This window comes from Neopsephotus bourkii, unplaced genomic scaffold (assembly GCF_033783945.1).
Source record: "Neopsephotus bourkii isolate Nb327-2 ecotype Australia unplaced genomic scaffold, CSIRO-AGI_Nbou_v1 NB_1542, whole genome shotgun sequence".
Lineage (NCBI taxonomy): Eukaryota > Metazoa > Chordata > Aves > Psittaciformes > Psittacidae > Neopsephotus > Neopsephotus bourkii.
Window position 1 is genome coordinate 3,982,840 of NW_026902018.1, and position 21,737 is coordinate 4,004,576.

General features: G+C 49.1%; 2 protein-coding genes across 3 annotated transcripts in view; one reads left to right on the forward strand and one right to left on the reverse strand.

Moving 5' to 3' along the window:
- Positions 1 to 4: 4 nt before the first annotated feature.
- On the forward strand, positions 5 to 7,623 carry ACADS (acyl-CoA dehydrogenase short chain). The gene is made up of 10 exons (XM_061370926.1): positions 5 to 179; positions 272 to 564; positions 2,245 to 2,394; positions 2,563 to 2,674; positions 3,069 to 3,220; positions 3,486 to 3,656; positions 4,820 to 4,957; positions 5,242 to 5,337; positions 5,584 to 5,640; positions 6,296 to 7,623. Exons 1-10 carry the CDS (start codon positions 5 to 7, stop codon positions 6,446 to 6,448), a joined length of 1,497 nt encoding a protein of 498 aa, XP_061226910.1. The 3' UTR covers positions 6,449 to 7,623.
- A 3,484-nt stretch (positions 7,624 to 11,107) lies between these two features.
- Positions 11,108 to 21,737, reverse strand: part of SPPL3 (signal peptide peptidase like 3) — a 59,113-nt gene continuing 48,483 nt past the window's right edge. For both annotated transcript variants that reach the window (XM_061370626.1, XM_061370627.1), the window contains exons 7-11: positions 16,757 to 16,863; positions 15,606 to 15,769; positions 14,144 to 14,343; positions 13,043 to 13,152; positions 11,108 to 12,302 (exon numbers count right to left, since the gene is read on the reverse strand). In XM_061370626.1, coding sequence (XP_061226610.1) covers positions 12,231 to 12,302; positions 13,043 to 13,152; positions 14,144 to 14,343; positions 15,606 to 15,769; positions 16,757 to 16,863 — 653 coding nt within the window. In that variant the 3' untranslated portion in view covers positions 11,108 to 12,230. The remainder of the gene's footprint in view (positions 12,303 to 13,042; positions 13,153 to 14,143; positions 14,344 to 15,605; positions 15,770 to 16,756; positions 16,864 to 21,737) is intronic.

Here is a 21,737-nt window from a genome sequence, read left to right on the forward strand (position 1 = left end):
GGGCATGGCGGCGGCGGCGGTGGTGCTGGCCCGCGGCTGCGGCGCGCCCCGGGGTGAGGCCGCTAGGACCGGGCTCGGCCCCGGCACTGGCACCGCTCCGCCGCGGCTGCTCGGGGAGCGGCGGGACACGGCAGCGGGGTGGGGAGGGGGCCGCGGCCTGCGCAGGAGGAGAGGCCCCGGTGCCCTTCAGGGCCTGAGGCGGGTTCCCTCAGCCGCCCTTCTGCTTAGGGCCCCGGCCCGCTGTGCCCCTGCTGCAGGCCCGGATCGTGAGGCCCCGCTGCTCTCCGGGGAGGCTCCCGGCCGCGTTGTGCGAGTCCCGCCTGGGGTCTGACCCTCCTGGGTCGTGTTCATCCCCCTGCACAGGGAAACAACGGCCTCAAATGCCTCTCGTTCTTTCCAGCGCTCGCCTTCGGGTGCCTCCGCCGGCTGCACACGGTGTACCAGACAGTGGAGCTGCCCGAGACCCACGAGATGCTGCGTCAGACATGCCGGGACTTCGCAGAGAAGGAGCTGATGCCGTTTGCAGCACAGCTGGACAAGGAGCACCGCTTCCCGGCCGAGCAGGTGTGTGCCGGGATGAGGGCGGGGGGGAGCGGGCGGGCGCCGTCAGAGCCGGGCTTCCCTCGGCTGCTGGGGCCGTCCGGGCCCCAAGCAAAATGTACATCAAAGTCTGCCGTAGTAGAAGATTGAAGTTTAGAGCAGCTTGTGGGAGAACCTTTGGGTGTGGAGGATGTAATGTCCACTGCTGAGCATCCTGAGCTCTTTACCTGCACTTGTATCTAGCTTTAGTACCACTGAATTTTCAGTTCTGTTACTGACTTACCTGTGGGCTGTTACACAACCGACTCATAAAATCAATGAAATACCTTTACAGACTACACATAACCATAAAATAGTTTATAGTGAGGAAGTCTAGAGGACTTGAGTCCATTTCAGATGGTGAAAGGAGGGCATAGTACATGCATGTTTGTCATGCTCTGGGGCTGTGGAGAAGCTGAGATTCCGATCAAACCTGAAATTCCCCTTATGGAAAGCCGTACAGAAAGAGCAACATGTTCCATGCCATGTTGAGCAGATTAACTCACCTGGTTTGCTGTGACGAAATGCTAAGCTCCGGAAAAATAGTTACATTAGCAGAAAGCTCCAAGCAACCGCAGGGAGGCAAGTGGAGTTTTGTCATACACCCTTCTTGCTGTTAAGGAGTAAGGAAGGTGATAGCCAGTGAAGGCAGACTCACTCTAAAGGAGAAAATACTTTCCTCTTCACTGTTACCTGAGAATTTTACATTAGATTTTAAGTCATCTGACTTGAATGTGTAGGGGAGAATTCTAAATGTAAACAGTGTTTATTAAAGCAACATTATTGTACTTGTTGCTGTCTTTTGTTCGGTCTCTGGATTTGGTGTGAGTGATTAGTGTTTTGGGTGCCTGTACAGGAGCGAAATACTTGCTTAAAAGTTCCCCTTGGTTCCTTTTCAAGCAAGGCTGGTAATGTACACATCGCTGCAGCACTGAAAGCTTGACATCAAGTATAAAACCAGAAGAATTATAAGAGGACATCTTATCAAGCATAAAAACAGAGGAAAGCTTGGGTTTTTTTGTTACTCTTGTGTGCTGCCAAATATTAACAAGAGACCTAGGGTGAGACAGTGCACTGAAGAGCTTACAGTTAAGAAGTTGGGGTCCAGCTGAGGAACTTGGGATGGAGTAACTTGGAATGGAAGGAACTGTTCTCTGGGAAGCCAGACCTGACTTTAATGGGAATGAGAAAATCACCTTCTTGCAAAGTGTTCTGTGGGTCACTCATTGTGTAAAATTCTTTCTTTGTGCAGCCCTAGGCTGAAGCTCAGCAAATGCACAGGTAAAGTTCTAATGATTTTTATCAGCTAGATTTCCTATTGAGAGCTTCCCACTGACAGGACATATGCAAAGGGAAGAGCTTTGGTGGAGTGCTGAGGAATACTGATGGGGTTGTATATCCTTATTTCACCTTCAGAAGTATTGAAGAGAGCTCCTTAAATAAGCAAGGGCCTCATCTTAAGCTGCAGTGACTGTGTACAGGTCGTTGAAACCATCAGGGCCTGGGGACCAGTTTGTACAGTCAGATTCCCAGTGCACCAGGAGTTGTCTGCATCTTCCCTGTGTGTAGCCCTGCTATGACCTGTCTTTACTTCCATGTGTCTGTGTGTATTTGCTGGGACACTGGTGGTGCACAGGATCTTACTTCTGTGTTCCTCACATGCAGGTGAAGAAGATGGGTGGCTTAGGGTTGCTGGCTATGGACGTGCCAGAGGAGTACAAGGGAGCCGGCCTTGACTACCTGGCCTATTCCATTGCTGTGGAGGAGATCAGCAGGGGCTGTGCCTCCACCGGTGTCATTGTCAGCGTCAATAATGTAAGTGCCTCAGGTTGTGTGTGAGGGACAGGCTGGTGGCAGTGGTTTCTGGAGAGGAGTATATGTGAGAAATGGGGTTAGTTCCCGTGGTTGGAGAGCACTTGGACATTAGGGAGTTACTGGATTGTTTCTGTACCTTCTAGAGGGGTTAACTCTCAATGCTTGAAGTCCCTATATTTAGGGCCGATACTCAAGTTTGGCACTGAAGAACAGAAGCACAAGTGGATTGCTCCCTTCACTGGAGGAGAGAAAATTGGATGTTTTGCCCTTAGTGAACCAGGTGATATGCCTGTTACTGTTTCTTTTGCAAGAGAACATACATAGGGTAGCTGCTTTCCTCAGGTTTGGGATGGACTTAAGGTGTGTGAAATTGTAACAGTTGGCAGAAGGGTAGTTTGTAACTATTCTCTTTAAAGGAAGTCTTGCTGCCCAAGGTATTAACTGCCATCCCCATGGTCCATGCTGAAAGTTTTCATTTCCTCTGTGTGAGCAGAGCTGTGGAGATGGTCACATCTTAGACATGTGGGCCTTTCCCTTTCTGATTCGGTACTGGGGAGGGACAGTGGTGACACCACCAGTTACAAGACTTACTGTGAACTGGCAGAGTGCAGGCAGGGGGTGAGTTTGCACCCCAGGCTGCCACTGATGGCCTCCTTTGCTGGTGCCTTGCTCAGGGAATGGCAGTGATGCGGGTGCGGCATCCACGGTGGCACGTCTGGATGGGGACGAGTGGGTTCTGAATGGCACCAAGGCCTGGATCACCAACGCCTGGGACGCCTCGGCCACTGTGGTGTTTGCTACTACAGATAAATCCCTGAAGCACAAGGTGTGTTCATTGGGGTCAGTCAGCAAGAAGGGGTGGGAGTAAAGGAGTGGTGCAGGAGGAGCACTTTGGAAAGGTTCTGGGGACTGTTTAGAGCGGTGCAGGCACTGAGTGGAGGAGGGGCTGATGTGCTTTGTTCTGTCTTACTCTCCATCCCTTCTGGTCACCCAGAAATGTGGCTTCTGTCAAAAATGTTTGGAGGAAGCCTGTTGACAGCCAGGTAAATAGGAAGTTGGCACCATTCCTAAGAGTTTGGGTCTTGTTGCAGGGCATTAGTGCGTTCCTGGTTCCCATGCCAACTGCTGGGCTGTCACTGGGGAAGAAAGAAGACAAACTGGGAATCCGTGCCTCTTCCACTGCGAACCTGATCTTTGAAGACTGTCGGATACCCAAGGGCAACCTCCTAGGACAGCTGGGAATGGGCTTCAAAATTGCCATGGTAAGAAATGGATCGGGGTGAGCTGTGGTTGTGAACAGCCATAGTTCTAAAGCTTATCATTTCCAAAACCATTTTTAGGCGTAAGATGGCTTTGGTGGGCACCACTAGCATAAGCTGTTCTGTGTAGCACTGGGCAGTTGACCCCCTCTTGCCAACATGGGAAATCACTCCCAGGGCTGATGAATTGTCAGTTTGCCATGGATCCTTGACATTGCTTCTACTGTAGATAAACGTGGCAGCTCTCAGATGAAGAAATGCTCATGCTGCTGAGGTGGTGTGTCAGCAGCTGTGATGAGTTTTCATTTTGCTCCTTTCCCAACCCCTCTATTCCTCCAGTTTCTACCTGTTGATAAAGGGAAAACATGGCATTTTCCCTAAACACTGTGGCAGAGGAAAAGCTGCCCTGGAGGGCCAGGGCAACCTCTGGGTGATGTGTAACAGCAGATGAAATCTGAGTTACGACTTGTATGCAACTCTGAGGAGGAGTCAGGGTGCTGTGGGACAGAGTGTTCCTTGCAGTGCTGCACTACCCCACTGAGGTGTTTGTTGCTTCTGTGGGGGTAAAACTGTTGTTTGTTCTGGCTTTTGCAAGAGCTGAGCTCCCTGGAGCACAGCCCATTCGTTCCCTTTCGTCCAGACTACGAAGATAAAATCCTTTCTCACTGTGCTGTAAATTCTTCCTGTGCAGGAAGCAGTTAAAGCCTGGTGGGCAAGGTGTCTGAGACAGGCCATGTTTATTAAGCAGTGCTTCAGGGTGCGCCCTGATGAGAGGAGCACAGATGAGAACTGAGCAGGTGGTTTTGATTTTCAATTACAGTGGCAGTGCCATCAGGTGTGCAGTGAGCTGGGGCCTGGCTGAAGGGCTCCACAAAGCACCTGTTCCTCGTTGTGCTCTTTTCCTTTCTTTTACTACTCCCCAGTTCTTCCCCCCCAGCTGATAAGAAGCAAAACCTCTCCTTTATGGCTTCCTTCCTGCACCCCTGGCTTCTCTGCAGTGCCCAGCATGTTTTATAGCTCTCTAGTCCTGCACAACCAGGAACATTCTAAGTCAAGGCAGTCTCTGACCAGAGGATACTAAAGCTCCCTGACAGGATCAGAAATGCAAGTGTAATGCAAGTCATAGAAGTATGACTGACTTACTTAACATTTTGTGTCTTTCCCAGCAAACTCTGGATGCAGGAAGGATTGGGATTGCCTCACAGGCTCTTGGAATAGCACAGGCAGCCCTGGACTGTGCTGTGGATTATGCTGAGAAGAGAATGGCTTTTGGGTCACCCATCACGAAGCTGCAGGCAGTGCAGGTATGAGGCAGGCAGACGGGGCAGTGACAGACATGGCTGGTGGTGCTGTAAAAGTTCATGTGGGCTCTCGGCTGTGGTTTCAGGCCTGCAGCACACCTTGCACTGTTTGGGGATAAACAGGGCAGTGATTTTTTGTTTCAAGCACCATTAAAACTGATGGTTGGGATGGCGCTGCTCCTGTTTGAGCAATGAGGGCCTCGGAGGGGAGCGGGGAGACTTCTGCTGTGTGTCCTTGTGCTGGCAGAAGGCTGCCATCTGAGCACAGGCTGTGTGTGTTGTTGCAGTTCAAGCTTGCAGATATGGCTGTGGCGTTGGAGGGTGCGCGCTTGCTGACCTGGAGAGCCGCGATGCTGAAGGACAATGGGAAGCCCTTCACAAAGGTATTTCCAGCCTGGCATTTGTCTCACAGTGACGGGGCAAGAAGTCCACACTGTGCCCAGCACTGCGGTCAGGGTTTAACCCATCACCCTCTGCTGTCTGTCCTCTGGCAGCCTGCTGAGCCCAGCTGGTTTTAGCCGAGGGGAGAGGGGTCAGGCCTGGCTCTGCACAGCGGGTCTGTGAGTGTGCAAGTGAGATGTTCCTTCCTGTGCTAGCTGCACCCTCAGTGATGTTTTCCTTCCCCAAAGGAAGCGGCAATGGCCAAACTGGCTGCATCAGAAGCTGCAACGGCCATCGCTCATCAGGTAACTGCTTCGGTTGACTTCTCTGACCTACAGCATGCTTAAAGGGAGTTTGTGTTACCGCACAGCAAGTGTCTGAGGAAAATAGGATGGCATTTACTAATTCAATTACAAAAAAGCCCCAACCAACCAAACCAGCGGCTATGGCTGAAGCTGGTTAGCATAGGCATCCTCCTGGGTTGTGGCAGAGGCGGGCAGGGATTTATTTTGGCTGGTGGCAGGTGTATTACTAAAGTCTTTTTATGCTTGCTGCTGTCGAGGGCAGTGTCAAAGTTTGAGCAGGATCAGCAATGTGTAAGAGCGTTGGTGCACCAGTCAGGACTACACTAATGTGTTTGCAACATAGTGAGCAAATGGAGCAGGACCTCTGGTGTCTGCATTTATTTAACCTTAACAAAAGTGCCTTAGCTGAACAAGGGTCACTAAGAGGTCCCTCTGAAGCAGTTAATTCTCTGCCTGGGACATGAGCACTGCTCTTACCCAGCTCAAATTCTGTTTATTCCTCCAATTGCAAATAGGCTGCAGTCAACCCCATGTGTTCTCCCTCCTTGCCCCAGTTACACTTGTAATGGGCTTAGCTGCCTTTAAGGTGTCTGTGTTGTGCAGCAAACACATTCCTTGACTCTGCTTCTTTTCTAAGCCGCTGCCTTTGTTTTAGGCCATCCAGATCTTGGGTGGGATGGGCTACGTGACAGAGATGCCAGCAGAACGCCATTACCGCGACGCTCGTATCACAGAGATCTACGAGGGGACCAGTGAGATCCAAAGGCTGGTGATAGCAGGTCAATTGCTGAAGGCCTATCGTGGCTGAAGAAGCCAACTCGAACAGGACACTGCCCCAGAGTGCCTCATAATAGTGCACAACAGGGATTGAGTCTTGGCCCTCTTGACTGAGGCTCAGGATGGAAGTTTTCCTCACCAATGAGTAACTGACCCTCTTGTTAAAATGTGCTGATTCTTTGGACAACGTGTGGTGCGTGGAAAGCCGTATCTAGGCTTGTAAGTGATGGCTGTGAGTGCAGGAGGGAGGAGGCAGCCTGGTCCTGTAGCGGAGCATAGGTCTTTTCCTAAACTGGAGTGTTTTGGCTTGGTAGCAGCAAAACGACCTTACTGTTCAGTAGAGTCAGCAGCTGTCCTTGTGTGCTGCCCAGCCGTGGCCTGGGAACAAATTGGCAGAAATTGGTCATTATGTGGTGCTGGATAACCAGTGCCAAAGTTAGAGACAGTGAGAGACCTGACCCCTGTGCCTGTTCCCGGCTGTGGGCCACGCTGATCAGGCTTCAATGGGTATCATGTGTGAGAGGGGCTGTGCTGAGGTGATGGTTGTGGCAGAGCTTTTCCCCACTTGCAGCATGGGAGGAGGCAGATGGGAGCACACAGGTCCTACCTCTCTGTGGGCTGTGCGTGCTGCCTGTATGTGTAAAAACAGATCAGTAAAACCCCTCCATCCCGGCCAGTGGAGCCCTGCAGCCTGTTCTCTCAGCCACTTACGGATGGAGGGGTAAAAGCTGAGGACAGAAAAGCTGCAGTGCCCAGGACTGGTTAAAAACCATCAAACAGTAAAACCCCTCTGTTCCCAAAGCTGCTTTTACTGTAACAACTACTCCCAACAGGAAAGAAAGAGTGTGAACTACAGTAACAGCCTTTTATCTCTACATGTGTTGGGCAACAAGGAGGAAAAGAAGAGATGACACACAAAACCTTACCAGGAAGCTTTAGCAGTAGCACATATCCTCAATCAGCTATCTTTGGCAAGATGTTAACTTTCAGAAGATTCATCAGCCAAAAGCTCAGCTCTGAACTCAGGAAAAGATGGAAAGGACTAAGACAAGAGCCTGTGCAGTCTGCCTCCTTGTCCAAACAACGAGCACAGAAGAGGTAAATGGTTATTTTCCTATGGTGCCTTTATTTAGATTTGTGTGGACAGAAAACCAGCAGGATTCAATTGCACATAAGAGAAGACAAATAAAACCCGGTTTTAAAGGACCACCGGTCCCCACCCTCTCTTTTTTATGTTAATGTGAATCCATTTGTAGTATTTTCTTCCAGTCACAAGGCACAGGAGCATAACCCACCAGGACCTTCATGCACCAGCTCGATGCAGCAGGCGTTCACTAGGGCAGACGTCCCAGCAACATAAATACCTTTGCGGGTCGCTAGAGGGCAACTGCATGTTGGGGCAGTCTTCAGGTCTTGCATTTGCCTGCGGTGCTCTCACAAACCTAAGGAGGAACAGGAACAGAGCCAGGCAGTGCATTTGACAGGAGTATTTCTGCTGGAAAACCATTCCAATGTCTCTGAATGTACTGGAAATTATGGAGGGCTTCTAGGAGTGAGATGTTTCAGAGCTGTCCTGATTCCAGCCCTTATCACCACTTTGATGAGTGCTGATGGCTTGTTTCTGTGATTGTGTAGGAGGAAGTGATGCTGTTTTACACTTACCTCTCCTTGCAGCCACTCAGCAGGAACGGGAGCTGTAGGGGCTGCTTGCTGCAAGCAAGGGAGGACTTGAGGAGCACAGTTACTGTTCAGTGCTCACCTGCAGGGACCCCACATGGCTGACAGGACACACCTGAAGACCCTACAGCCTAGATTCACCAAATCCCTTGTGGACCTTCTGCAGGGAGTATGGGGAGCAGCACCTCGTAAAGGAGTGTTCCTGGGGAGCCCTGCTGCTGTGACCGCAGGCTGCGTGCGGTGCATGTGGCTCCTCAGGGCTGTTCCAGAAGAGAACTGCTGAAAGTGCAAAACACAAACAAGTTTTGCAGCATTAAACAGGGAGCTCTTGCTGCGAGCCACCCCCAGACAGCACTAACCCGGCTGGGCGTGGGTAGGGCTCTGGTTACAGGTGGAGCCAGCACTGCAGCGCTGGGGCACCCAGATGGGAGAATCAGATCATGCCTAAATGAGAAAGAGGAGGGGCAGGAGGTGAGCCACAGCCAGGCTTTTCAGGGACATTGTGGGGTTTGCCCCACATGAAGCTGGTTATGAGACAGAAGGCAGCAGGGAGATCCCTAACTGGAATCCTTTCTTAGGAACAACACAGCAGTGAGGAGTTACTCCCCTCACCCACCTTAAATTTGATGTATTTTGTATCACATATGAAGCTCCCAGTCTCCTCATGTGAGTTCCCAACAGACTAAAGGAATAGAGCAGCTGGTCTGGGTGGTCACAGTTAAATACAGGTGAGACATTAAATACACACACACTCTTCCTGGGGAGCACAGATGTGAGCCACATCCTTGGCCTGGCCCCCACCAAGAACACGGAGTCTGGATCCCCTTCTGAAGCATCTGCCTTCCTCAGAGCACGGCAGGACAGGGCTCACCTTGCTGTTCCAGGTCATTTGAGGGGGGGGAGGAAGAGAGGGAGAACCACACAGAAGCACAGTCTCAGCATTCCAGGTTTGAGCAGGGTACAAAATGCAACAAGCAGCTTGGATTTCCAGTACCCTTCACACAGAGTGGTTGGACAGACAATCCCAGGTAATTTCTGAACTCATTTTTGCACGATGTAGTGTGGCCTTAGGGAAGTTTCAAACTACCAACAGTAAAATCTCTAAGCTGTTCCCAAAGATGCAGCAGGAAAACCAGCTCCAGAACTGTGACAGGTTTGTGTATCCCACTTCCAGTCTGCGTCCTGGCACCTTCACTGTGAACACACTCTGGTCTATCACCTTCTTGCCAGTGTCCTCCCTTCCTACGAGAAGGCTGATGTTGGTCAAACAGTTATTAACTATTTGCTCTGATAACTGTCCAGAGGAAGGGCAGGTACAGGCTCACTGCAGGACTGGGCCAGGCAGTTTGTTACAGAGTTCAGTGGAATGTTAGACCAAGGAGGCAGGTACAGAGCTGACAGGGAGCCCATGGTCCCACCTGGCCTCCACAGCCCAAAGGACACAAAGCAGCCTCTGCAGTTCCATCCTCAAGCTGGGAAGATGCAGCTTTGGCCGGACTGGAGAAACAAGGACAAAGTGCACCTGCGCAGAGAGGGCCCAGCAGCTGAGGTAGGAATCTCTAATCCCCCTGCCCTGTGTGATTCTAGACAGGAGAGCTGTGGGACAAAGCTCTGACTGGCTCAGGAGCCATGGCATAATGCTTCTCCCTGTGTGGATGTGTTTGTATTTAGAATAGTTACGCTTTGGTTGACCTCTGCAGAGCACCTCGGTGTCTGACCTCGGTGCATGTCAGAAGGTCACTGCAGGACAGTACAGCCTAAAAGAAAGGCCAAGGTTTTTCTGATCAATCCTCAGGAATTAATTTTTATTAAATACTTGTCTATCAGCACTTCTAGAACGGTTCCCAGCATGGGTTTTAAGTGCAGAAAATCATTCATAGGTATTTTCATGGCAGGGACTAAAAAATGCCCCTGCAAAATAGAGCAAGACCTTTTATGTTCATTCCAAAGGCAGGACGGAACTGCCTTGAAGCTGAAAGTACCTGTGGTGTGCAGTACTATGGGACAGGGGCAAAGGCTGGGAAGATAGAGCAGTAGCAAACTGGATCTAAAGGTGTTATTCCAGTACTTGGAACCTCAGGGGAGGGGGAGGAGGGAAATCCAGGAAAGTGTTTTACTTATTTCTCTGAATGCCCTCCTCAGTGTTTTATTCCCCTTAAGCCCGAGGTGTGCAGCTGAGAACTGATGCCTTTCTTTCATCCCAGGCTGGCTGCAGCTCCGGTCCTAACGCTCGCTATGGGCAGAAAAAGCAGAGTTTTAATGAAAAGCTGTTTGCTTCCTAAAGAAGGGTCAGTCACCTGAGGATGAGCACTGCGGCGCTACAGGAAGTGCTTCCAGCTCAGGGAAAGGTGTGAATCTGGAAAAGGCCATTATTATAAATGAAGTGACCCCATCCTCCCTGCCACCCTCAGAGCCCCCCACAAAGGGCTCTGCTCCTATTTTCTGTTCCTTTAGATGTTGCAGGTGTCTCAGAGGTCCCTTCCACCAGCTCCAAGCCCATCTGCCCGTGCCTGAGAACAGGGGATTCCTACTGTGCTAAACGGGCTCTTCCCAGAGCTGCAGAGAGCAGAAAGGAGCACACGTCTCACTGGAGGTAACAGAACCAGACCCCAGCTCACTGCTGGATCACAGTCACACTTAAAACACTCCTGGTTTCCTTCCATTCCGCTCATGGTTACCAGCATCTATCAAACTAAGAGCAGCTCTGAGCTTCCAGGGGAGCTCCCCAAACCCCAGCCACCAGAGTGTTGTAAAGGAAAAAGGTTGTGGTTACCTGAGGGAAGGCCTTCGGTCTGACACAGCAGAGCTGGAGCGGCTGGGTTAAAAACCACCATGAAAGCCTCCACACTTGAGCAGGCTGCAGGCACAGAGCAGCCAGCACACAAACTCCACCAGGCACACCAGTAAAGGACAGTTTGCTTTGTCTTTTTTGGGTTTTTTTTCCTTTTTTTTTTTGGTGTTTCGGGGCAGGGCGGGTACAGCACGACTGAAACAAAATGCAAATACAAAGAACTAGAAAATAGAAAAGATGTATTTACAAGTGATACATCACTAGGATGAGAAAGCACAAAGACGACTGCTGCTATAATACATGCACCGGGGCAGGAGGAAGCTACCAAAAACCTGCACGGGGTCGGTGGCAGAAACAGAAACATGGAAAAAGAAAACAAAAGGAAAAAACCACCCCCCCCCCCCCCAACAGGGCTGGGTTTGAAAGTTTCGCTTCCCTGGTTTGCTACATTGATCAAAATCAAATATCCCCTGGAGTCCATGAGTACAACCGGTACAAACACTACACTGGGTTTGGAACTGCAGGTTCAGTTGTAGGGAGGGGGGAACAGCAGCTCATCGGAGATCCATAGACAAGAAAGCCAGAGTAAACTGCTCTACATGCTAAAAATTACAGCAAGCCCCTGTCTGCTACATAGCATGATCTTAGCAGGTTTTCCTTTTTATTTATTCATATATATATCTATATGTGTGTATATATATATGTATAAAAATCGTGCCCTTTTTCACTGCAAACATGACATCTGGGTGGAAATGTAACTTGTTACAACAAAGTTTTATATGTATACTGCAAGAAGTCACTCCATGTCTGTGGATTTAATAAGTAACCTCACACCACAGGAAATATTTAATAGATCAAAAAAACCCAGTATGGTGACAGAAGAGTTTCTGTCGCAGTTCTTTTCAAACCCAAAGTCCAGCAGGAAACTGGTCCCAGTGTCCACGAGGGGTTCTCTGGAGAAGCTTCAGTTGCTTCACTGTGGTTTCTTTTAGTGTTCACAAGTTTTTGAACGACTTCAAGCCGTTTTCAGTTTCAAGTCTGTCTCTTCCTCTCTCACAAAGGTAATAGTCTGGTACTAATCCATCCGAGTGAGGAAAAGAGGAAAGTGGCTGCAGTTGCACAAAGGGTCCCCAGGTCCACAGCTGCAGGGAGACAATGGAGCCGCACAGAGCTCCAGGATCTTTGCTTTTTACTTTTCCTCCTTTTAATGCAAAGTCCTTTCATACAAGTCCCGTCAGTGGTACCTTCCCAAGCACCAGCCAGTCCAGCTTCAGGAGACTACAAAGCCATGAGTTAAAGTGAAAAGGACCAAGGCAGAAGTTCAGGTCACTTCCTATCCGTTCCATCATACTTCCAGGAAGCGGGAGCTGCTGGACTTGGAGTGGAAAGGCTCAGACCACATGCGACGTAGATCACCCTGGGCAGGAAAACAGCAGAAGGACCATGCCCTCAGAAACACTGACATCCACTGAGAAGTCATATTTTTAAATGCATATTATCACAGGTGTGTCTTAAGGCAGATCCGTGCTTCACCTGGTTTGCAAGTTACAACAAAGACAGGAAAAACATCAACCCCCTTCCCTGTCAGGCCATTTGTCTCATTTTGGTGCCAGGTCTACCCAAAATGGGTTTCTGACGGGAAGGAAATACTTATGCAGGTGTAAAACTCTGCCCTTTCCTGTGCTCTGCAGTGCATTTGCTGTGTTTCAGCAACTGCCCTGGGACAGGAAAGGCTCCATGTTAAAATTCCAGCTCTGAACAAGCAACTGGAAAGAGGTAAAGGAGGCTCTGCCTCTCATCTCTACCGGACCTTTGTGCGTGTGCTCTCTCCTGACCAGCCAGGCAAGGACAAATTCACTTATTTAATTAAAACAGCACTTCCTCCTTCACAGTATAGTCTATAATTACTATTACCATAGCCTGTAATTACTGCTACTTTATCTACATAAATCATCTCCTAGTTCAGGAGCTCGTCCCTCAACTCCTCAGTGCTCCAAAACAAAGATTCACCCCAGCAGCGGTGGGACCTGAGGTCTGCGCCAGGGCTGTTAAGGACACACATCACCCCCATGGGAGCCGCTGCCACGTGCAAGAACACGGAACCTGCTGCCAGCTGCCCCCAGAGCTTCCCGCTGCAAGTGCCTAATCCTGTCTTACCTTTAAATAGGCCATGGTGAGGAGCGGCAATAAAGTGAAAGGTACCAAATAGAGGAGGGCAGGCTGGGCTGCCCGGTGAATGCGAGAAGCTACTGTTGCCGTTAGTAGACCTGTAATAGAGAAAAGGGGCTGTGTTTGTGTGGGTTACACAGGGATGTTCTCACCAGCCCATCCACCCGTGGCTCCCTTCCTGCCATTTCCACAGAGAGCCTGTGGAAAAGTTACTTCCCTGTGCTTCATCTTCCCTGAATACACCTCAAACAAACCAAACGGGAGTTACTCTGTTTTACCATTAACTTGTGTTGAGCCACTTGCTCCAGTTCTGCATCTCAGAGATCAAGCTACGAATAACTTGAACAAGATGCAGCAAAAGGCAAAGGGGAGGAAGGTGAAGGCACCACGCTACCTCTTGAGACCATCAGTCTGATGCCCCTCTCCTGAGAGGAAGGGCTGGATACACCAGGAATTATTTTCCTGGATACTTGTCAAAATGCAGGGAGAAAGATGAGGAGGGGGAGGAGGAAGGCAACTGGTAGGAAATAATCTTTCCTCTTCTTCCTTGCAAGGGCTGCGGGAGGTCAGGATATGCACACACGTCCTGACCATAGGGAAAAACCCATCTTATGTTAGGGAGGAGAGGGATGGCTACAGCAAATCACAAGCAGAATCCAAGTTGTGATTATTTACAGTTGTCTGTATGCACTAAACCATCACAGGATCATAAACATTAGCCCTAAAACACAAAAATGCAGGAATTACCTGGATGTACCCCTGCACAGCATAATCCATCCAGAAACTCCTATATTGTTCCCATAGCCTGGGTACGAGCTATGGCACCTTCTGTGCTCGTAAAGCGAAGCCTCAAGAATACTCTGATAATCTCTTTCCCTCTCTAAATAAAATCCAGCAAACCCCATAAGACTGTAGAAGGGGTTTTCTCCCCAGAGCACGCCAATCAAGCTCAAAGGAGGATTGAAAAAGAACACAGCCAAGTGTTCCCTCAAAGCCTCTTTACGCTTGCTTTCATCACCTTTTAAACCTACTACAATAACCCCACTTCCTGCTCACTAAGCAGCTACCCACATTAACCCAAGTACTCACCTACAAAATAGCCAATAAGTGTGCAGTGGAAGTAAGAGACCTTCTGCATACGGCCAGAGATGTTCCCTGGTCCTGGGGCACCACAGGAATCGCTGTTGGCTTGCTTCTTGTAGTTATCGTAACGCAGGACAAAGCAGAGCAGAAGACCTGGCATCACAATATCTCCGATCCCCAGCATGGAGAAGTGGCTGCCTGTGGAACTAGACAGCAACTGAACGTGGGTTCATGTCCAGAACACGAGGGGACAAGCTCTAGACTCCTCCACATTGGTTCTGAGCTTCATAGAATCATAGAACAGTTAGGGTTGGAAAGGACCTTAAGATCATCCAGTTCCAGCCCCCCTGCCATGGGCAGATGTGGATGTTCATCTTGCACATCCCTTCTTCCTACTGGCAAACTGCTGTGTAGTAGACACTAAATGCTGGCTACCGAAGATCTTTTCATTGGTGATGTTGCCACCACCTCAGCACAGTTTTAATCATACTCATTCTGATAGTAATGACATGCTGCTCCAAACCAGTTTATTTCTACCAGCAATGCTTAAGCTGCTCTTAAGTCACTCAATGAAACAGATCCATCAACTCAGTGTTTCATTCACCTCAAGCATTGCTGACCATTTTACCATGCTGTATAGTACTGACACATGCTGCACCTTCATTCCTGTGCACGCAGATCACCTCTGGTACAAGGCAGTAAGTCAATTTATGGAATTCTGAGATCTTCAGCCTCATTCAGATAAAACACACAGGAAACTACACTCTCATGAGATTCCCTCAAAAGAGCCAATTGTTAAGTAGATTAAGAACTAAAATTGCCCATTTTTCATGAAAACGAAGCCAGATTAAGTTACCACAGGGTTGACAAAAAGAATAATTTTGGTTTCCTCACTGCAGAGAATCAACTCCTGGTGTCTGTGATTCCAGCACCCAACATCTAAAGGAACAAGAGTAAATGTCCCAACATGACCTATGTGTAACTGCTGATGCACTGGAGCCTGCTTACTGCCCATAGGGCCCAGGCACATCTGATTGAAAACCCCAGCTAGCACAGAACCCCTGTGGAAGAGAGATGGGGAATGATCTCCCTCCAACACAAACCTACCCAGTAAAGCTGTCCCTGCGTAGAACAGCCTCTAACTGCCCTCCTCATCACCTGCAGTTATGCAGTGATCAGGACTATTCCGATGTTGCAGCAAACCTTGGGTCTGCAGAACTCACGCATACATCAAACAGTGCATCCTGTTCTGAACAGCCCACTTTTTAACCTAATGAGGATCACGGCTGCATGCTGTGAGTCAGCACATGAAGGTGTCCAGCCCTCACTATTCATTCTATACCTTTTTATCATGGAGTGACTGAATAGGGAACTGAACTGGTGTTTTCCAATAGAATCGGCACCACTATGGAGTACAGGGAAGGGAAACTTTTCTTAGATAATACAGTAAAAGAACTGCTGATTTTACCTTGGGAATACAAGTTTACCAGGCAGGGACAGACGGGGAACATCTCTACCCACATTTGGTCCCAGGTGAAGCTTCCGGGATAAAACATCCAGGGGATTATCAGCTGGTTGTGTGGCCACTTTCACCATCACGTTGCTGTTAAAGATGTAGGCAGAAAAAAAGACCTGCGGAGCAAGGGAATGGTCAGACATTACACACCACAATCACAGCCACTGAAAGCTGCGCATTGTTTTGCTTTGCTTGGTCAAGAAAAGGAAGGATGTTGTCCAGATTTTCCATATACATACACTGTATATGTGATAATAAAAGGATTATGTATTTAAAAAGCTCATAACTTTTTTTTACACCATTAATCCTCAACAATAACTGCAATATACTTTCTGATATCAAGATATTGATCAGTATCTTGAGATCCTTTGGCAAAGGATGTATCCAGACTACAAGCAGGTAGTCCAGGGCTACAAAGGCAGGTAGCAGGATACTGATGAGATGACAAAGCCTGAAAGCAGAGAAGAGGTAAGTGCAGTCGATGCTCCCTCAGACACAGAATGATGCAACACTTGTTTCCGTCAGGCCCTTACTCTACAGCTCACTGCACTGGGAAACTGGCTGGCTACACGCAAGCACCTCCCTGGGTCAGTGCTTGGTATTAGGCAAAGGTAACACAAAATCCTTCCAGTGTCACAAAATCTGTTCTGGCAGGTTTCTTGAGAAGTGCAGTGAGATTCTCTGCCAAGCTCCCTGGCTATGAATCAGCTGCGTTCCTGTTCTGTGGCTTTCCCTGCTGATCAGCAGTTGGCACGTTCACACCGTGCAAGTGTGGGTGAGGCTTTGTGTTCACTTGGGAATGCCCGTGCTGATCTGCAGCCAGGCCTTCCCAAGCTGAGGTCCAGTTTATCTTTTTAATCAACTGAATTGCCCAAGTTGAAACCTTCTCATCGTGGTCCTGCTTTTGTCAGTAATTAGTGAGGACATCATTCTGTATCCTGCTGCAGACCTGAACGACTCAGAACGGAGCAAAGAAGCTGATCTTCTGGCTTTGCCAGGCTTCATCAACTCCATACTAGTACAGTTCATGTACAAGTGGCCCACAGCCAAGTACAGATCCAAAGGATAAAAACAGTTTTAGCAAAACCAAACAAAACACTTACCCAAAAGACATCATAAATTAGTAACCCCGAGAGTAGCAAGCAGGAAACCTTCAGGCTGGGCAGCCGAACAAAGGCTATCATTGCAACACACAGGCCCATAGCCAGAGCTACAAATGCAAGCACAGAATTAGTTCATTAAAAAAGAGCAAAACAGAACAAACATCCCCAAGCCAATACCTCCCCCACAAAACATCCCCCAAAGCAGCCTCTGTGGCACCTGTGCAGCTCTGCATGCACAAGGGGGCTGTCTGCTGCTCCCAGGTACTGAAACTCAGAGTTAACAACAGCCAAAATACACCCAGGAGCCAGCTGTGAGCCTGCCCCATGGAAGCAGGAATCCCTCTGCAGGCACAGCTGCCCACACCACTCACCTGCTGCTGCCCACACCACTCACCTGCTGCTGCCCACCACTAGGAAACATTCTCATGCCTTGTGGCCTAGGGACTCCATCACTGGCTACCCAGTTAAAAACACAGCAGCAAAGCAACTTGGAGCTCCCTGTGCCCCACACACAAACATCTCCTTTTACACTATTCAGAGGCTTTCTAGCAAATGCATACAATAAATCCTTGATAAATAAAATCTGAATTCAGAAACAGCCCAGGTACATGCCATGTTAGACCATGGTGTGACGGGTACATGCCGTGTTAGACCATGGTGTGATGGGTACATGACGTGTTAGAACATGGTGTGACGGGTACACGATGTGTTAGACCATGGTGTGACAGGTACATGACGTGTTACACCATGGTGTGATGGGTACACACCATGTTAGAACATGGTGTGACGGGTACATGACACATTAGAACATGGTGTGATGGGTACATGCTGTGTTAGAACATGGTGTGATGGGTACATGCTGTGTTAGAACATGGTGTGATGGGTACATACCATGTTAGAACATGGTGTGACGGGTACATGACACATTAGAACATGGTGTGATGGGTACATGCCGTGTTAGAACATGGTGTGACAGGTACATACCATGTTAGAACATGGTGTGATGGGTACACGCCGTGTTAGAACATGGTGTGACGGGTACATGACACATTAGAACATGGTGTGACGAAGTCCACTCAAGCCAATCGTAATCATAGAGTCGTCACTTGGGTTGGGAAGAACCTTAAATATCACCATCCTCACAGGTAAGAACTTCACCCTAATACCTAACCTAAATCTCCCTCTTTCAGTTTAAAGCCATTCCCCCCCTGCCCTGTCACTACATGCCCTTGTAAGAACTCCCTCTCCAGCTTTCTTGTGCCCCCTTTAGGCACTGGGAGCTGCCTGAAGGTCTCCCCAGGCTTCTCCAGCCCAGCTCTCAACCTGGCTCCAGAGCAGAGCTGCTCCAGCCCTCGCAGCAGCTCGGTGGCCTCCTCTGCTTGGGCAAGACTGTGGGCGGCTGCCCAACACCAGCAATGAAATGTCACTGTTTGGATAGGCAGGGCTTTCCCAATAACAAAAATCCACATGGAAGCCTGCCTACCAATGGGGAAAAAATACGGGCAAGTCTTTTCCTAACCCCTCTCCCAGAGATGAGTTTTCAGCCACATCAACAAGCTCAACAGCATGCCACGGCTCACGTTAGATCTGTTCCAAGAGGAATTCTGTCAGGGCAGAAAGCTGGTATTACACTAAAAAACCAAAGGCAATCCCAGTCTTCACATTTGTGTGATTTCCTCCTGCTTTAGGCCTGGCCTTAGCTACCAATGGTACCCCACTGACATTCAAATGTACTTCAACTGGATACAAGTGAATCCCTGAAGGGATACTTGAAGTAAATCAATCTATGGTACCAGGACATTCACAAGGAATAATGGAGCCCTGTTGGGACCCCAGCACGCTTAACTATACAGACATTTGTAAACGTAAATGTATTTTTCCTGTGTACACTATGTCAATATTTGCCTAACATCACACAATTATAAACAGTCACAAACCCGTTCTAACCACCTGAAATCAGTGAATCCAGGGAAGATGGATCACTCCCTGTGTGCCCACCAGTGCGACAGTGTGACCAGATTTGCTATGCTATTTGTTAACCTTTGGCCTCTGGTGCTGTAATGCTGCACTGCGAAACCACCTCACACCTGCCTTTCACCATGCAGCTCCTCCACCAAACCACTACCAAAACACATCCCTGTGGTGGCACCGCAGGCCTGCCAGCGTGGCTGCTCGCAGTGCCCAGGGACTGCAGCCCAGCACCGGCTCTGCCAAACCCACCTTATCTTCTGGGAGCTGATAAGCTCAGCACACCACGGAGCGTCACGGCGGCCAGTCTGAGCACAGTAATGGGATTACTCTGAGAAAAGCGTGCCTTGGATCGTGCTGCACAACTGCAACTTGCTATGAAGTGTAAGCAAATTATCGAGGTTTAAAGAATCTGACACAGCAAAGCAGAGAGAAAAAGAACTGCACTCATTCTATACAGCCTTCAGTCCCCAGCTTCCTCTGGCAGAGGAGAAATGCAAGGGAACAGCCTGGCTCTAAAGCCCATGTTAATAATAGCCCAAACAGGCCTATATTTAGGAGAGGATTTCCAGGTTATAATTAACTAGAAGTGGAAATATTTTAACCAGCATGAGTTTTATCTGTTGCCCACACAATTGATTTCTCCATTACTGACAGGAACACGGGCACACAAGCAAGGCACTTTCATCAAACCAAGCAAAGACTGGGCAGAAAAGGAGACAGTGAAAGACACACACCAAGAATTGTGCAGTTCTGCAACTGCCTGAAGAAATACTGGCAAATTTAAACACAGAAGGGAGGCAAGGATGCCTGAGAGCAAACACGAGTGAACCAGGCCAAAGTGCAGGCAAAGCTCTGACAGGCTTCTCAAATGGAAGCCAGCTTCCTTCTGCAATGAGAAACCCCACAAATCAGGCAGCAAACAAAGTCATCCGTACCCAGGCTCATGGATGGTGCTGACACGCTGCATAAGGCAGATCTACACCCAACACGTTGTGCCAGTCATTAAGAAAGAAAAAGAGAAGCAAGGGGGGAGAGAAAGGAAAAGAGATGAGGAGTGAAAAGGGAGAAAGAAAGTGGGGAGAGAAAGAAGGAGAGAAAAAGGGAGAGGGGAGAAAGAAAGGAAGAAGAGGGGAGAGTTTGTGTGCGTGGTGAAGGGGTGTAAGATGGCCATACAAATGGCTCTGGGTAGAACGTCCTGGGCAATGGGATAATGAAGCTGAGCAAGCAAGAACTGAAAGAGTTAACCCTCAGCCAACAGAACAAATGAACCTCGGGGTCCCTGCAAGCATGCTCCTTGCAGAATGAGGATGCTGTGAGGGTTAAGAATGTTCTCACACACAGGAACAGATGAAACCACCAGGATGCTGGTTTACAAAGCACTGTGCAAGCTACCAAGGTCTAAGCTGCCCCCACAGGCCACCAGGTGACCTTTGATAACAGAGGTGAAGTTCTGATCTAATCATGTTCCTCTAAAAGTCTCGGAGTGTTGTAAAGGGTGGGAATAAGAACACATGTCAGGGAGCAGCCTCTGCGCGATGGCCGCAGCAGTGAAGGCCTGCAGCAGTTCCCAGTGTGTCCATGACCATTCAGTTCACTGTGCACATCTGCAACATTCCCACTGTGCATCTCTAGCTGTGTCCTCTATTCAGGGACAGGGACCACCCTTGATGACTGTCATCAAACAATCTGCGCTGAGACACAGGCACTTCAAGACCTATAGATGTGCATCATCACACACCAGAACAACCCCCTGGAGACAGTATCTGCTCCTTCCATCCTGTACAACACCCCTAGCTTTAGAAGCAGTTCAACCAACTACTGCACGCTGGAGGGAACTGCAGTGTTTGAGCACTGAAGACAGCTCTGGCAGTAACCACCACACCTCGATTCTGTAAGGACTAGAAATCACCATGAAACACTTCCCCTCCTTGTTTCTCAGCTCTAAAGTAAAAATACTCTCATAGGGAGACAACGAGCTGCACACCAGCAAACCAGACACAAAACTTGAGACACCTGCCCTGCTTCCCCCTTCAGCCACTGGCCCAGGGGACGTGAGGCCTGCTCACAACATCTGGTTCATTCTGAGACAGCCGATGATCCCCACACAGCTCCGACTGCAGCACACCCTGCACACAGCGGCGAGCAGCACTGCCTGCCCGTGCTGCCCTCCAAACAAGATGAGCTGGGCTGTCAAGGCTGCAGTTACAGAGAAGCAAGGGTAAAGGCAGAGATGACGTAGTCCCATTTGCAGCAGTACAGTATCAGGAGTAAAACTGCAGAGTCTGTTTCCCTAGTGAAGGCAAATAAATGCTGCTCCCTGCTCAGTGCCATTGACAAACATTGATACAGCTGGATTTGAACAAATGAACTGAGGCTTACCTATAGAGTTCAACTCCCTTCATATAAGCTACGTAAAATGCACCAAAGCCAGACAGTATCACCAGAGTTCAGTAAATCCTAAACAACCACACAGAGGAGTAAACCCTAGAAACCACCCAGCAGCAGCAGCTCAGTGCTGTGCAGACTGATTACCTCCAAGCCCACTCTTTCAGACTGAAGCGCTCACAGAAATAGCTGTTTTTCAGGAAACACTTCAGTTGGTACCTCGCTGCAGACAAATCTTTTCAGACTTTGCCAAAACCCATGCCTGACATTCCACTGCGCTTTGTAGCTCCTGCAGATCCAGAAGCACTCCTGATTCCATGGTGGGCTACCCTGCTTCACACAAACCAAACTTGACCTGCACTTCTGCATTCAGTCTCTGGGCACGGTGAAACACGTTCCCTCGAGTGCAACAGCTGGAACTTCCAGAGCAGCAAAAAGCACAAATGAAACAATGCTCTCAAACAAAAGACATATTCAAGGTGCCGTGAGAGGTTTCAGTGCTAAGGACCTGCTGCTGCCTCATTCAGGGGGAGCTGGAGAGCCGATGGGACGTACGTTTTCTATTGCAGCAAACGATTTCAAGGGCATGTAATGCTGTCCCAACTATTTTTCCTCAAGCAATCAC

Excerpts from the sequence above, each read along its gene's own strand:
- ACADS (XM_061370926.1), top strand. The coding sequence starts at position 5 with ATGGCGGCGGCGGCGGTGGTGCTGGCCCGCGGCTGCGGCGCGCCCCGG. Across the intron at positions 565-2,244 it reads ACCGCTTCCCGGCCGAGCAG|GTGAAGAAGATGGGTGGCTT; the intron begins GTGTGTGCCGGG and ends CCTCACATGCAG. Across the intron at positions 5,641-6,295 it reads CAACGGCCATCGCTCATCAG|GCCATCCAGATCTTGGGTGG; the intron begins GTAACTGCTTCG and ends CCTTTGTTTTAG.